A 17459-nucleotide genomic window follows, 5' to 3' on the forward strand; every position below is an offset into this window, starting at 1 on the left:
GACCTTTGACTGTTTCATCCTAACATCGTTGGTGCCGACGTGGATAACAATATCTCTATACCTGCCAGTTTTAGCCAGCCCCATCTTCAGATTAGCCTTAACGTCGGTAGCCTTGCCCCCTGGTAAACAGTGTATGATCTCTGGATGATTCGTTTTAAGTCTAATACTGCAGGTAATGGGGTAGCGAATGACTAGGGTTTTCAATTTGTCAGAGCTGATGTTTGGTATACTCTGTGTACATGACAAGAGAATAAAGCACATCACTTTTTAAAACTTTCTGGTCACATGATTTCCTTTAATAAATTGAACCGAGAAAACACATATTACAAAATATCATCTCTTACAGTCACATGGTCACATGAAACCCAAAGTCAGATCTCTTCTCAATTTCTCCCTTCCCAAAACAAAAGGAAACAAAACCATGGACCATCTTTTTAACATGTAACTTTGTCTTTAAAGTAGAAAATAATCACACAAAAAACATATTTGCTGCACAGAGTTAGGCAGGGAGGCAAAAGATAACAAGGCTATCAGAGATCGTCAGGGAAAGCTTTGGAGAGGTGTGTGAGTGTGTGTAGGTCTATAGGTGTCCAGTTGCTACGGGGTTGGGCGACCGGCTTGCTAGCTGTGACCAGAGGGTCAATGAAAGACTAGTGAGTATAGTAGAGCAGTTAATGACACAGTGTCAGAGTTTGTGTTTTCTGTCAGTGTGTAGCAGAGGGAGTACTAGGGTTAGAGAGGCACATGTACCTGTTTACTAGAGAGAGAACGTTCGAGAATGAACACGTTCATTTCTACATGGGAAAGCTAACTGAGGCTGACATACATGGATTGAGCGAGAGAGACAAGAAGGGGAGATAGGACTGAGACCCAATACCTTATTTTACAGTACATTTGGCCAAGGACACACAAGGTATGCTAATGAATTTTGAGCCATGCCTTCTCTTGTTAATGTGCCTTCCAGAACATGAGAAACAACCCAACACTTCCCTGCGGGCAAAGATCATTCAGGGTTTGTTAAGGTCACAAAGGAGGCACAAGGTCAAAAGTCAGGAGCCAGCTAGCGAGATGAGACTGGGTAGTTAACCAACTCTCAATCCCAGTGTTTTCCATCTGTACCCCCCCCAGTTAACCACCTCTACATTTCAGACATGTTCTTTGTTCCACCGGTGTCATACGTAGCAGACACCAACCCCCACCCATTCAACTGCAGATGACGAGGAGTGAGGACACCAGACTCAAAAACCCACTGATAGCCTCATCGTTAGAGGGCACTGCAGTAGACATAACAATCATTTGAGTTGCAAATTAAACAAAAGAAAATCACAGCTGATCACATTCCATGTGTGGAACTCGTTAGGATCCAACTTCTTCAACAAGTCATGTGGTCCAGGAGGGGCAGTGTTAGTGATTGAAGGGTGTGGAAGTTTGTCCCACCTCCAGGTCTAGCACCTCACCACGACCCAATCCCCGACTGTCTGTCTAGAGTGGGGCTTAGTTTGTCCTTTAGCCAAACCCGACACCGTCCATCTTCACAATAACATCCTGACCCAAAGACCTGCTCTTTCCTCCAGACTAACAATCTCGCAGCCATCTACCTCACATCTTCCAATATACACAACCTGCTCAGGTGAGCTGCTCTTCTGTTCCCACCTAGAGAGACTGGTCTATAGTATCATCATTATCAGTACTGTAGGTGTCCCTGGCTCCTGTTCCTGTAGGTCGGCCCACTGTACCCCAGGTCTCTAAACAGGCCCACCCAGGATCAGCGAGCGGTCCTGTGGGCAAAGCGGAGGTCCTGGTCCTTGGGGAACTGTGCTGGGATAGCAGAGGCAGCAGATTCCATGCTAGTAGGAGGCTCTCTGGCAGGAGATGGTTTAGGGGAGTCAGTCGTCCAGGCAGGGGGTGGCTGTCCCCGGACAGGGGTGCCCACGGCGGGGGAGTGGTCCCTGCTGCGCTGGGGGGCCCCAGCCTCTGGGTCCTGCTGGGAAATGAGCTGCAGCAGGGCGGCTGCCACCGCAGGACTAATGTCCTGACCGGGCCCGGGCTGGGGTTCAGAGCTGGGCTGCTGCTGGCCAGGGGGGAGGAGGGCTGAGGGTGGAGGGCCAGGCGGAGAGGGGGGACGTCGCTCAGAGGATGGAGGGACCTGATTTGTTCCGATCTGCTGCTTCCGCTTGGTGACTGCACAGTCTGAGGGAAGTCAGAGAAAAGACAGTCAATCAGATATTTACAAGAAACACAAAGCACACAGTTACAGTGAGATTTCACCTGGACATTTGTGCCATCTACACTACAGACACATTTTTATTCAATTCCCTTTAGTGAAACATCCCAGAGAACCAGGTAAGTGTTTGTGAGTGGGGTCTAGACAACGTACAGCTGTATTTCCCACCTTGGCCAGCAGAGGGAGATCATGTACCATTCCTACCAGGATGCTCACCATCCACTCAACAAAGTAGTTTCAGGTGGACAAATATTTTCAATAGGCTACTGTTTTAATTGGACGAGTAATACGTGTAGTTGTCATGGGTTGATACTGCTACTTAATACCACAATTGTGATTATGATAAATGTTCATTCTCTAAATTAGTCTGGAGGTGTGCCACCTACGTTATTTCTCCCCTCTTGGTTCCTGGTGACTGGTATGTTATAAAATCCTTAAGTAACATTTTTGAATGTTGACAGACAAGTTGTAATGTTGAGAGACGATGGAATATCAAAAGACCTCATGGCGGCCTAAATAATCAACATAACATTTATTCACACACACGTATGTGAACAACAAAAGAAAGACGCAGGACATGGGGGGGGTGTTCATAATAATAATAATTGATTGGACGTATATAGCGCTTTTCGAGACACCCAAAGCGCTTTACATAGTAGAAGGGGATTCTCACCTTAGAGTTTGTTCAACCCTGACAGACACTCAAGTTATATTTCAACAACAATACGAGCATGGGTTATTATGGATAGGGAGGGGTCAAACCTGACGTTTGGGGGTGGGGGGGGGGTGCATAAAGCTGAGACAGAGCGAGATGCCTTCTCAGTCTGCTGTCATGGCTACCGGGCAACACTGCTGCTACAGTTGTTTCCTAGGCAACAGGGTTGTTGCTTTAAGTGACTACAGTAGGGTGCCTACGGATACAGTCGACAGAGAACGCTTTACTAGCGTTGGATGATTTCCGAGGTCTAATGTAAAAAACACACAAAAATAAAATGTACAATGTGTGATTTAAATAAAAGTTAAATGAAAGACATGCAGGTGAAGTCTAAGGTTCAAAACATTTATTTTTGCTTGATAATTTATTAGACTTTCTTCATAAAAATGTTGACATTACAGACTGGTTTTAAATCAATATATTTTTATGGAAGGAAGAACAATCCAAGAAACCTGCTTTAACAAATGGAGAAATGAGAGAGAGAAAGAGGGAATGGGAAAAGAAAACAGGGTGACAGAGGCAGGAGTGAAAGGGAAGAGTGCAATGTGAACCATTGTCTTTCTAACGCTGTAAAACTACAAACCTTCTCTTAGTTTACATTCACACCAATGACAAAAGTCCTTGTGCCCAAAGCCCAGTCCATGTGACCTGGGCCATCCGAAGCCACTCCCTGGTCAGACATCTTGAGAACTTGCCAACTTCATGTATGGTATGTTTCCACCTATGTGTGACTGAGTGGGTGAAAGTAGCCTTTGAAGTGGGAGACAGGTGAGACAGACAAAAGGTGGGTAGGGGTGTGTAACTGTTGTTGAGAAGAGGTGGGTCTAGACAACATAAAACTCATCTTCCTCAAAATATATTTAAAGTAACCGTGGAATCTTTCTTCCGATTTGCCATTTAGTTAAGATCTTTCATCTCATCAGCTCGTTTATAAAGGAATTTACAACTGCTTTATGGTAAGCAGAAAAATAATTGATGACAAGATCCGCACCATGACAGGGAAGCTATGACGGGGCGTCACCCTCCGCCCAGTCTCCTCCCCCTCGTCCACCAGTCCCCTGTGAGATCCCCCTGACCCAGTGCTCTCTGCCCCTCCCCCTAGAGACTGAACCCAGACTTGCCCTTGCGATCAGCAGTGGAGGCAGACGAACCACGAGTCACAGCCTCCTCTGATTGGACGCCATTGCTCTCGTCGCCTTGCTCAGCCCCCCCGGCCTGCGGCTTAATGAGCTGGCCCAATAGGAGGGCCAGGAGGTTGGTCTGGTCGTCCTGGCTGAGGGGCGGCTCGCTGTGGTGCGGGGAGGGCTCCTGAGGCTCTGGGGGAGGTTCGGGGGGCTGGGACCTAGCCGGACCCTGATCCTCTGAGGCCCCCCGGTGATGGGAGGCCTCGGTCAGGGCAGACAGGGACTGGCTAAGGGTCTCTAGCTGCTGCTGGCTCTCTGGGTTGGAGGAGACGTTGAGGAGCTGGGCCATCTGAGGCAGGCTGAGGTCTGTCTGTCTCTGCAGCAGGTTCAACAGTACAGCCAGCTCTGTCTGGTTCAGCTGCTCCGCCGCAGCACCCAGGCCTGATGGGAGAGAGACAATGGTCACACATACTGTAGACAGCAGCCTGCTGAGAGTGTATGGAGACAACATGTGTTCACATTATAGACTTTCAACAACCCTCATCTGCCTGTGCAGCCACTATCTAACCAAGGAGACATTTGGATAAGGGTTTGTTCTTCTATCGTAGCGAACTGTGACTACTGTGTCGGCCTGACCTGCTAGCTCATTGGCTGAGATGGCTGAGGAGGGTGGTCTTCCGGGCGGAGGGGGCGGGGCTCCAGCTGGGCTGGCTTGGGGCCGGCTGTTCTCTCCACTGGAAGCCCCTGAGGGGTCCTTACGGGGCACTTTGGGCACAGGCACATCCTCGGGCTGCCCGCTCTGACGCTGGCGCCTCCGTTTCTTACTCCACAGCTCGTGGCAGTCCTGCCAGTGAGGGAGACTGGAGAGAGAGAGAGAGAGAGAGAGACAGAAGCAAAAAAGGGGTGATGAAAGCATGAGGGAGAGAAACAGAAAGAGAGGCAAAGTTAGGTGTATGGGAAAGAAATCGAGAGGGGTGTTGGTGTGACAGAAAGAAAGCAATAGGGGTGTTGGGAGTATGGTGTTGGATAGTTAGAGGTTGTTCTCTAGATGTAATGGGCCCAGGAAAGGAAAGTGCAAAGACGAGGTCCTCACTTGGGCGGGGACATCTTGCTGGGCTCCACATTACACAGGAAGTCACTATTGAGGGCCTGTTCGGCCGTGCAGCGCCGCGCAGGGTCAAGGGTCAGCATGCGGTCCAGCAGGTCCAGAGCCTGAGCAGGCAGACTGACAGAGAGTGCGAGAGAGACAAATTTGAGAGCGCGAGTCAAACAAATAGCATCGACAACTGATGTACTGCCACAACAATCAGATTGATGAAAGGACAAGAAAATCCCATGGTGTGTATGTATGTCATGTTGCGTACAAGGCAAACTCCTCGCGTAGCCGTCGGCGGTACTGTTTCTTGGGCTTCATGGTGTTGAAGTAGGGCAGCTTGATGACGTCAGGCCAGGCAGCGGGACACGGGCTCCCACACAGACGACTGAGACAGAGAGGGAGAGAGTTAGAGCTGTGGTAAACATGGGCCCTATCCCAGATGGCACCCATTCCCTATATAGTGCAATGCTTTTGACCAAGGCCCTTAGAGCTCTGTTCAAAAGTAGTGCAATATATAGCAGGGGTATTGAACTCCTATTTGAGAAGGTCCAGTCACACAAATATCCAAGGCGGCAAAGGTCCGGATGGGAAGTCATTTATCACCGTAGTAACAACCCCCAACCTCGCAACCCGTATGACCCAAAATGGTTCACTCCCCTCTTGTATGAGAGAACATACTTTTAATAAGCTAATTGCCTGCAATTCTACTCATTTTGCCTTTTCTGTTTTGTTCAAATGATACCCGAGTGACTCAACAAAATCTCAAATGGGGGACCAATGTGGGTCGAGACCCCTGGGCACATAATTTGGCCATGATAACTACAAGATTTAAGTAGCTGGTCACCTTACCTATCTAGCGGACATCAACTGGACATTTCTGACAAGTTAAAAACAGCTCTTTAAGATCTGTCAGTGAATGACATAAGAGGGAACCTGCCCATGCACTTCCAAATGTAGAAATTGCACTCAAACGCAGTAGGTTGAAAGCCCTAGTTCCAAAAACAAGAAAGTCAGGACCCGCGGTCCATATTGACCCCATTCTGGGTCTGGACTGCGGTCTGCCTGTTGAGTATGGCTGCTATATAAGAAATAGGTTGCCATGTCAGACAGGATTGTAATGTGGAGATGCAGTCTTCCAGGCAGCAGGGGGCAATAGCAGCATACCTGATCAACTCTAACTGCAGCAGCTCCTGATTGGCCTGGAAGATGGGCTTCTTGGTGAACAGTTCTCCCAGAATACACCTGTGCACAAACAGTCAGTGGACAATGTTGGCCACTCACATATAACAATTTTTAAAAAGCATTCACAAATCTTGAGTTAGGATTTGTTAAGAGTGATAATTATCTGCCAATCATCAGGTTTACTGACTACGTCAGTCAAAATGATATAGCAGTTTTATGGTGACACCATGTGGAAAAATAAGGTAAGTACAATCTGTTCTCCTACGTAGAGCTTGTTCGATTGGAGAATATATGTGTGAATGAAATTTTTGTGCACCAATAAACCTGCACAGGGAATGAGTGTTCTTGGGCATGTACAGAATCCGTGTGTGGGTGAGTGTGTGTGGGCAAGGTGAGTGTGTACTAACCCGCAGCTCCAGACGTCGATGGCTGGAGAGTACCTCTCCTCTCCCAGGAGGAGCTCAGGGGGGCGGTACCATAGCGTGATTACTTTATTAGTGTAGGGTCGACTGGAGGGAGCAGGGAAGGGGACATTCAGATATAACACACAGATACAGTACCTTTACTATGCTCTCCAGTGCCCAAACACCCATAATTAATCTCTCAACAATGGGCTGATGGAGGCAGAACCTCTTTATACAGGACACAGCACCACCTAGTGGGGATTCACTGGAATAGATAGATGTTTTCATTCAGACCACAATGGCAACAAGAGGCCTTTTCTCATTTGGATTTGCTCAACTCCCACGTCCTCTCTCGCCTTCTTTTGAAAAAGGTAATCGAGGAGAGGCGAGGGAACGTGGATGTAAATGTGCTTGTATGAAATGAGACTCCTCCACTCGCGGATCATCGGGCAAATTAGGTTTACAGGGGTGGATCCCAAATGAGTAACGTGATAAAAATAGATATAGATAAAACGATAAGCAGCATATTGTTTGTGTGCATGCTTTTCTCCTCCAAAAAAACAAAAGCGGATTCAAAGGGGGTGTGGCAGATATCAAAACTCTTCCGTGAAGGACTCCGGTAGGATACACATGACAATCCTCATGAAAGGTGGCCATCAAGGAAGGACTGTTCCGGTCACCTACTAACAAATTGACATTTCCTTGACCACTTATCGGTTTCCGGGTCACAGAAGAGAGAGGACATAGGAGAGGGTGAAGGACGGGATTTTTCCTAAATGAGAAAAGGCCCGTGTGAGGGTCACAGTTTAAAAGGACTGAACCAGGAGCAGGAAGGACCTCTGACTTTATGATGATGTCATCGTTGCGCCAAAGCAAGAAATCCAAGTCTCACCTTTCCTCTGAGTTGTAGAGGCGGGCCAAACCAAAGTCAGCCAGTTTGATCTGACCACTGCACAAGGAGAGAGATAAAAGAAGTTAGAGACAGAGAATCAAACTCCATAACAAGACAACGTATTACATTCTACAGCTGTTACCTTACACAACCCTAACTACAGAAGTGAATAATTCAAATCACAACAGCGAGGCAGAGGAAAGAGCATTTGAATTCCCATGGTAGAACGTTGCACATTGACAACAGGACCAATCAAAAGGGAAATCCCAATCCTACTATAGCGACAACAATCATTTCAAACAACTCCCTGTGCTCACTACTCAAACCACACAAACTACTACCGTTGCCATTACCATAACATTCTAGGTTAGTGTGTCAATTGTTTATAGCAGGGACCGGCAAAGCTATGCTTTTCCCTCCTTGGGGAACTGCTTACATTAAAAGGTAGACTCAGCGAGATGACGTAGATGCACAAAGTAAACAGCAGTAGTGGGTCAATTTCCACGACAACTAAGAGCGTTGAAGCGCGAGGCTGAACAGTTAACCCACTGTTCCTAGACCATCATTGAAAATAAGAACTTGTTCTTAACTGACCTGCCTAGTTAAATAAAGGTAAAATAAAATGTTTTTTTTATTTTTATTGTAGCAGTAAGGGGAAAAACACTGCACGACACCTTTCTCTTCAGTTAACACAGACACCCCCCCCCCCACACGCTCTCTCAGTCTCCCTCTCACACACACCTCTCTCTCTCCCACAAACACACACACTGCTCCCAACTTTTAAAACGTTAGGAACCAAACAGAATTTTGAATTTAGAGAAATATATATTTTTTATATAGTTTAGGCTTACATTAGGCATATATGAATCTAGCTTTGAAGCACATCTCATGAGTAGCAGACCCTTGTCCATTTCCCCCCTCTGACATTCAGGGGCTGTGTGACAGTGAACTTGCAAAGTCCCCTCAGACTGGCCTGTGTTCTTGGTTAGAACAGGCGATGAAATTATACAATGTATCAACATTGCTCGAACTGTGCGCTGCTCCAATGTAACAAAATGTACAAATCTAACAGGAGACTTATCAGGGTCTGCACCCCCACTCGCCATCACGGATAAATTATATTTAAAAAACTAATGGAGGAATAGATGTACATGAAGAGGGGATGCTGAGAGAAGCAGGTGAGTGAGGGCTGGGAGGGGATGCTGAGAGAAGCAGGTGAGTGAGGGCTGGGAGGGGATGCTGAGAGAAGCAGGTGAGTGAGGGCTGGCAGGGGATGCTGAGAGAAGCAGGTGAGTGAGGGCTGGGAGGGGATGCTGAGAGAAGCAGGTGAGTGAGGGCTGGCAGGGGATGCTGAGAGAAGCAGGTGAGTGAGGGCTGGCAGGGGATGCTGAGAGAAGCAGGTGAGTGAGGGCTGGGAGGGTATGCTGAGAGAAGCAGGTGAGTGAGGGCTGGCAGGGGATGCTGAGAGAAGCAGGTGAGTGAGGGCTGGGAGGGTATGCTGAGAGAAGCAGGTGAGTGAGGGCTGGCAGGGGATGCTGAGAGAAGCAGGTGAGTGAGGGCTGGGAGGGGATGCTGAGAGAAGCAGGTGAGTGAGGGCTGGCAGGGGATGAGGCTGGCTGATTATAGCTGCCATTCGTGATATGAGCATGAAAGTGAAGTGGCATTGGACCTGTGCAAACAAGAGACCAGTGGCTGATGCTTCAATTCAACTGACTTTATAAACATTTTTTAACAGGCACTGGCAGGTTCTTTAGATCGGTAGGGCCGAAAGATTCAGTAGTATCATACGAAACTCTACTACAGTATGTTAAAATGTTGGTATCATAAGTATCATGACGTTTTGGTACAGTGACATTACCATGCTACACTAGTACCTGTTGTTGAGCAGTATGTTGGAGCACTTGATGTCTCTGTGCAGGAAGTTCTTCTTGTGGCAGTAGTCCAGGCCCTCCATCAGCTGTCTCATGAAGCTCCTCACGTGTTCCTGGGAGAACTGACACAGCCCCGACTCCAGCAGACCCATCAGGTCATGATCCATGTACTCAAACACCAGGTAGAAGGCACCTGACGGGACAGGCAGGGGTAAGGAGGATGTGCATTCACACGCATACAGGCACAGACATACACCAAGCACAAACCCCCCCCACACACACACACACACACCCTTTCCACACACCTTTGTCCTTCTTGAAGTCCAGTGCGTCCTGTTTGTCTGTGACGATCTCCTTCATGTTGACCACGCTGCGGTGGTTGAGCTGGCGGAGGATCTTGATCTCTCGGATGGCCGTGATGGGGAAGCCCTCCTTCTCATTGTCTAGACGCACCTTCTTCAGAGCCACCAGCTCACCTTGGAGGGCAGGTGGAACAACATGAACATTACAGATTACGTCATTGTCCACTGTAGGGGGTGGGATGAAAATGTCTGCTTTATGGTTCCAACTCTGTTGATTGTCCAGATCAAAAGTTTAATAAATGTGCTAAATAACACACATTTGCCCAATGTACACAGACGCCCAATGGAAATGTGTCTCCTGCTTAATTTCAAACTCCTCTGAAAGACACACACAGAGAGGCTAGAGCAAAGGGGACATGGGGAGGCGAGATCAGTCACAACACCCCATAGCATACACACATACCGCAGGCGCGGTGATCATTTGTGCCGCTCTCAAGAACAACCAAACACAGTGAAAGGGCGGCACACGGGGCTCTCACCGGTGTCTTTGTCCTTGGCCTTGTACACCTGGCCGTAGGTGCCCTCCCCGATAATGCCGATGATGTCAAACTTGTCCACGCAGCGTTTGCCCCAGTCGCTCTGTGTCTGTTTGCGTTCGCCATAGCGTGGACAGCAAAACCTAGACAGGAGAGCCGAGGAGACTTGCTATTAGGAAATGTTTTACCTCGCGGAATAAGCCCTTGATGATAACTTTGTACCATCTTATGCTTATTTTTTATTTTTGTTGAAAGGAAATAGGCTGCGATGGGAGAGGAGGGCTGTGGAAAAGAGGAGTGTAGATAGGTGGTTAGGGGGGATTGATAAGAAGGGTGGGTTCGGTTGAGCAGATAGGGACTCACTTTGGTCTCTTCTTGAGAGCGGACTGGGGCGGAGGTGGAGCTCTGTAGACGGGGGACTGAGGGGGCGAGGGCTCTCCTCCGGCCAGCGTGGGGGGCAGCGGGAGGTCGATCAGAGACGGCCGATTCCGCACCTCTTTCTCCTTCCTGGAAGACCTCTGAGGAGGAGTGGACTTCTTCGGACTGATGGAGGGAGAGAGAGGAAAAGTGAGAGCGAGAGATCAAAGGTAAAGAAGGAAGGAGAGAAAAAGAGCATGTCATGACTCCACCGCATCATCGCTTCTCTAGTGAGTTTGGATTTTCTTTTCCTTATATGTCTGTAACACAAATGTATCCCAAACTACCATGACAAAGGGATGTGGGGCCCATGAAATACAGTTTCACTTTGGCAGCCATTTTGGCCAGTGCAGTCCATTGTAGAGGAAGCACTGAATTTGACAAGGCTGCAAGGAGTTAGTGATCATTTTTAAGTCCCCTGTAGGCCTGTTTTTACTACTTGACATACTTGTGATCTAATGGCAGCTAAAGCATCGCCTACAGAGCATTCAGTTAGTCTGTTCAGAATTCCAGTACTGTACTGCAGGCAGGTGTGTGTTTCAGAGAGACTGACTGTTGGGTGAAACCTGAGCCTACAGTAAAGACCTAATGACTGTTCTGTTGATGGCTACACGTTTGCCAAGCAACAGAACTGGGGAGAGGAGAGGTGTGTGTGTATGCGCGTTTCATGGCTTACCTGTCCTGGCAGTCTCCCACTAGCATGGGTGGTAAAGGCAGGGGGGGCAGAGTGGAGGTCTTGTGGATGGGTGTCAAACGGGCAGGGCTGCGTGTGGGCATGGGGGCAGGAGATTTGGACTGGGGAGACGACAATGAGGAGGAGGAGAGGGCTGTGGAGGGTGCGAGGCTGGACTCAGTCTGGCCCTGGGGTGTAGGTGGCTGAAGTTGGGCAACAGGGGTGGAGGGCAGAGGAGGTGGAGGTAGTGGGGTCGTTTGACCGGGGGGCAGAGGGGGAGCAGGAGATGAGAAGATGGAGGGTGGAGATGCAGAGCCGTGTTCTTCACCAACAAGAGTGTCCTGGGGCTGGGGTGCAATGGGTGGAGGCTGGAGGTCCGTGGCTTGGACAGAGTCTCTCTCAGGTACTCTCTCGGGCTCAGCTTTAGGGGGGCGTGAGGTGGACCCTTTGGTCTTGCGTGAGGAAGGTGGAGGGGAGGGGGGACGAGCTGCAGCCACCGCAGCCTGGCGCTCCTTCTTCCTCCGGCTAAGCTCCGCCCCCAGGCTGGAGTTAAGTGGCAGGCGGGAAGAGGGTGGGGAGCGGCTGGTGGGCCGGCTGCTGTGAGACCCGCCCCCCCCGGCAGAGGACGAATGCTTCTTGTTGCGAGAGCGAGAGGAGGAGCGACGGGAAGAGGAGAAAGGCGGCGAACGACTCCGGGAGCGAACTGAGCGCCTGGAGAGAGAGGAGGGAAGATGTTAGGAAAACAAGAATTCCTTGTTCAGCTGCAAGTTCTCTCTCTAAGTTGGGAGTGAGCACCAAGAAAGAGGAACTAGAAGGGAGGCCATTTGACATTACTGGGGCATTGTGCACTTGTGTATTAAGGTGTTAATAAAAACAACAAATGGCACGTCACTGCAATTGATAACTACGGAACGTGTGTTATGTTTATATAATGAGATAAGGCCATGCGGCAAGCTCACTCCACAGCTAGCTTGACATTTCACCAATTGTGCTATCGAATTGGATCCTTTTCTGTCACTCAACTGGTTCGTAAGTGGTCAACTGGCGCTCACGTGTGTTGGCGAGGCAGGACCCTGGTCCAAGCTCAGTTAGAGGCAAGTTCAGAGAGGTAGCGCTATTTGCTAAGATAGCACACTGACTGCGTTTACACATAGGAGTTATGTCTCCTTCCATAGAAGTTACACTTCCCATTCCCTTAGTCAGCATACAAACATACAATTAGGTCAGTCATGGGGACAACCTTTGGCTACTTTAAATTCAGACTAAAGCAATGTGTGTACAAACGTCCCCCAGAAGTCTAATGTCTTGTGGGTTAACCTCAACATTCCTCTGGCATTAGGCCAAATAGCTCAGGGACATAAATTCAAAACACCTCATCACGATACCTACTTTTGATAACCATTACACTTTGGGATTTTGGCAGAGTGAGATAAACTCATCTATACCATTTTTATCTTTGTGTCCAGTATGAAAGAAGTTAAGAGGTAGTTTTGCGAGACAATGCTAACTAGTTAGCAATTCTGCTGGCACTAGTTGGCAACATTCTTCAAACTGCATGCAGACATAAAAATGGTATCCACAAGTTGATCTGACTCTGGGGAAGTAGATGATTTTTTAAATTTTACTAGGCAAATCAGTTAAGAACAAATTCTTATTTACAATGACGGCCTCATAAAGGGCGCTTGGAAGAAGATGGCACTGACGAAAATCATTAAGTATCCCTTAAATTGTGGAGACAACATTCCGATTCCATCATTTGTTTGAAGGTTAGGGAAAAAAATAACTAGTAGCAAGTGAATATGTCCCTGAGCATGAAAACTTATAAAAGTCTACAAACTAAATCTAAAATGTGATTTTTGTAAGTTAATAACTGGGACATTGAAGTTAATTAGCTAGACTAAACAAATAGCCTACAGTTAGCTACATGCTTAAATGGCACCCGAGTGGCGCGGTGGTCTAAGGCACTGCATCTCAGTGCTAGAGGCGTCACTACGGACCCTGGTTCGATTCCAGGCTGTATCACAACCGGCCGTGATTGGGAGTCCCATAGGGCGGCGCACAATTGGCCCAGTGTCGTCCGGGTTAGGGTTTGGCTGGGGTAGGCCGTCATTGTAAATAATAATTTGTTCTTAACTGACTTGCCTAGTTAAATAAAGGTTAAATAACAGAAAATGAAATAAAAAGACTACACCAAAATAATTCACCAGCATTTTTCAATGGAGTCTACTGACAGCAGAGATTTTGCAGACACTTTTAACAATCACTATGGAGGGCCTAGTTTTATCATACAGCTATGCCACCTCCCACCAACAGAAGCTCAAGGTCCACTCACTGATGCAACACAAAATAAAAATGGCTGAATGTCAACAGCCAGCCCAAGGCTCTCCAACCCTGTTCCTGGAGAGCTAACATCACCCTGGCTAGTGTAGCCTATCCCCCAACCCATGCCCTCTCCTGCTCCAAAGACCACAGCTCCTCATAGGGTTTCCCTAGACTGGAGCATACAGGCCTTGCCTGTCTGAGCCCAATGTGATGCCTTTCCTGACTTCCATAGGTTTCCCTTCCCCCTCTACACCACATGGCAAGAGGCAATAACTCCCTGGCAGAAACAGCCCTGCGTGTCACACAGACACATCTGAACATAGAATCAATGTCTCTTCCCTGACCATAGTTTTAAGTAGCCCGTGCAGGACATTGCAACCTGGCCTAGCCATTCCCTTTCCAACACCCTGAGGCTAGGAGCACAGGAGAGGAAGCTACAGGTACCGTCTGTTACCCATGGCTCAATCCTCAGCTGTCTAACGCACTGTCTCAACCACTTACGATTTAAAAAAGGTACAATATGCAGAAATATCTCCACCATTTCCTGCTTGCAAAAATTATAATAGTTCTCCTAATTTCAGTTTGTTACAAAACAAGCAATGCATCATTGTACCAACTAAACTCGCTGTGAAATATTGTCTATAACCCAAAATATGTATTTTCAGCTGTTTGAAGCTAGTGTACTAAACCGAAAGTAAAAGACGCAAAAACCAAACTTAAAAAGAAGCATAGAAATAGTGCATATTGAACAGATCTACTGCTTCTTAAACTTACTTTCAATGAGAATGACAGATCTATAACTCACATGTCTATGTGAATTTGGTCAGGTCGCCCAAAAAGTTACATATTGCAACTTTATCAAACACACAGTACAAGCACTTCTTTAGAACACAAACAAAAGGGGGTAGAAAACAAACAGTAGAAACAGTCAGAGTGGACCTGGTGTCTCCTCCAGTGGCCTGGCCATGTTCCAGTATGACCAATAGGAACAACAACAGTTCAATATCACGTTTGCGGCCTTACTGGGCTTCTAAAAAAGCACCTTGGGCATTTGTGAGAATCCACGTGTGTGTTAGACAGCACTGGTGAATATGCCTATGTGTGTGGAGGTGCATGCCATGCATACAGTGAGTGAATAACCAACAGATTGGGTGGCTAGTAGTAGTCCATAGCTACATGTTAGATGTTACATGTTTGTGTCTCAAATGACACCATATTCCCGTTGTAGTCCACTACTTTTGACCAGTCTCATGGGGCCTGGTCAAAAGTAGTGCTGAATAAAGGGAATAGAGTGCGATTTGGTATGTATTACACTACTAGCATAAATGTTAATATGAGGCAGGCTGAATGGAAGGTGCCTGGGCCAAGCTAGAATACTCACCGGGACACAGGGCTAGCGCTGGAGGACCTGCGATTACCATAGGGACTGATGGAGCGTCTCCTGGAGTAGGGGCTGTCGTCTCGCTCATAGCTGGAAGACCTCTGCCTGCTGGCGTAGGGGCTGTCCGACCTCTGCCTGCTCCGCCTGGACATCTCCCTGTAGGGGCTGGGGCTCTGTGGGGCCGGCCTGCGTCTCTGGTGGTGGTAGCTGTCCACCTCCTGGCTGTAACCACCGGCCATGGGGCTTCCATTACCCCCTCTCCTTGGGGGGCTGGGGGACTGTGTAGGGGCTGTTACCTTCCGGCGAGGGCTCCCCCTGCTCGAGGAAGGCTGCCCCTTGCCCCTAGGGCTGGACTTGTGGCTCTTTGAGGACTTGCGTTGGCTCCTCTCCGTCCGGACCTTCTGAGAGGCAGAGGTGCTCTGGCTGGCGGTTGCATCCCCCCGACCCTCACGCCCCTCCCGTCCCTCTGTCTTCTGTGGCTTATCCTTGCGAGACTTCCCGGAGCGACCACCCTCCTTGCTGCGAGATGACGAGGAGGAGGATGTGGTGCTTCCCACACTGGCTGCAGTTTGGGCCTGGGAGGAAGGGGGCAACTCTCCACGCTTTGGCCCCAAGTCAGCCTCCAGCTGACCCTGACGTCGTGACCCGGAGGACAGGGATGCTACAGAGGACAGGGAGGCCACCTTCTCCTTGACTTTCCCAGAGCTCCCTCTCTCACGGTCTTTGCTGCTTTTTTTCTTGGTACTCTGACCCCCTTCCCCAGTGTCTCTAACTTTGTTGGGATCCTTCGACTTTTTGCGAGAGTGTCGGTGCTTATGTTCCCGACCATCTCTACCAACAGCCCCGGCCCCATCCCCTTTACTATAATCTGGGACAGGTTCTAACCGATCCCCAGACCCTCTTTCAGCAGGCGGATCCGAAAAAGTATCCGAATCGGAACTTATGTCGTCATATTCTACCAGCGGCTTCACGGCGCTAACGGAAGGAGGCGCTGTGGAGGTGAGGGCAGAAAAACCAGGGCCCTGAGCCACCTCGGACTCACGTCCATGTTTGGCTGATTTATGCCGTTTGCGCTTGGAAGAAGATGGCACTGACGACTTTGACTGAAGGTTACCGTCCTTGCTCGTCATGTTGCCCGCAGAGGTATGAGGCAGGACCAGGGGCTGGTGTGGCCCGCTGTTACCACTCGTTGTTTGGGGCGGCAGGGCAATGCTACTGTTGGATTCCGGCTTCCTCTTGGTCCCATGGTGTCTATCCGACCCAGGCATTCCTCACGTCAGCGGCGGAACCTCTCCCGAGCGTGGGCCTCTGTAGCCGAGATAATACATTAACGGGAGAGTAGTACTCCGAAATCCGGTAAAATGAGATCCAGTGTTCTAAGCAAGCCGACAAATAGAAAATAGTCTGCCCAGGTTTAGTCCTCACGCATTATCCAAGTCGTTCGGCAGCATGGTTTGTCAAAGCAGAAAAATCAAGGTTGCTAGTGCCAAAAAACGCCACTAAAATTAAGGCCTGTGCGTTTAGCTAGTTAGAGAAACTGGCTGAAAAGGCCCAAACAATAAATCGGAGCATTGTGCGCTCTTCTCCGTTTCTATTTGGCTAGCTAGCTCTGTGTAGCTAGCATGCTGTTTGGTAAAAAACGAAAGAAAAAAATAAGTCCCTTTTCTTTTAGCTTCCCTTGTCCGGTGCCAAGCTTAGTTTAGGGTTATTGTTCCTTAGATTTACGGTTTTGTAGTTCAATAAACAAACAGTTAGCCGTCATTAACAGCCGATGTTGTTTCTCGAACAAAATGAAAACTTGACCCGGTTGGTACTGTTTACATGGTCCCTTTTAATATAATTTTTATCTCTTGTTAATTTGATATTGATCAGAAATTATAGTATTTTCATGTGCAGTAGATGTTCCAGTTTATTTTTAATGGCTCTGGGAATCAACCAGGCCTATCTTTAGGGCGATGATAGTGGATTTAATAACATCCACAGCCCTTTCAAGAGACGACAACCGCCATTGTGGCTCCTGTTATAAATTCTGCAACTGCGCTCCTATCGTTATCGCCCTATGACTAGAACCGGAAGTCTCGACGGCTGTCATTCTTCATGGTAGCTCAGCAACAGCCTATCCCAAAGCTCTATCCAGGGAGCTGCACCGCCTTCCGCCCTTGGCGAGACGCAATGTTTCACCTGTAGAGGGCCTATTAAATATAACTTTCTTTCCATGAATGTCAACGTTATTATATTCCAACTACATTAGCTAGCTTGTAAATAATGTAAACAACTTCAGAAGTTGACAACAAAATACGGAACACAAAAACGATACGGG

General features: G+C 48.3%; 1 protein-coding gene and 1 non-coding gene across 2 annotated transcripts; both read right to left on the minus strand.

Annotated features, from left to right (window-relative positions):
* Window positions 1-274: 274 nt before the first annotated feature.
* Window positions 275-17201, minus strand: LOC110538169 (cyclin-dependent kinase 12). The gene is made up of 14 exons (XM_021624806.2): window positions 15140-17201; window positions 11440-12147; window positions 10710-10889; window positions 10350-10489; window positions 9814-9984; window positions 9512-9701; window positions 7638-7694; window positions 6749-6850; window positions 6324-6401; window positions 5428-5544; window positions 5157-5288; window positions 4700-4923; window positions 4061-4504; window positions 275-2190 (listed from the first exon to the last, which is right to left on the minus strand). Exons 1-14 carry the CDS (start codon window positions 16405-16407, stop codon window positions 1766-1768), a joined length of 4236 nt encoding a protein of 1411 aa, XP_021480481.2. The 5' UTR covers window positions 16408-17201; the 3' UTR covers window positions 275-1765.
* LOC118937922 lies at window positions 11018-11154 on the minus strand. The gene has a single exon (XR_005035331.1). It is a non-coding gene; the product is annotated as a small nucleolar RNA SNORA5 (small nucleolar RNA).
* Window positions 17202-17459: the final 258 nt, after the last annotated feature.

The sequence above is a fragment of the Oncorhynchus mykiss genome, chromosome 12 (assembly GCF_013265735.2).
Source record: "Oncorhynchus mykiss isolate Arlee chromosome 12, USDA_OmykA_1.1, whole genome shotgun sequence".
Lineage (NCBI taxonomy): Eukaryota > Metazoa > Chordata > Actinopteri > Salmoniformes > Salmonidae > Oncorhynchus > Oncorhynchus mykiss.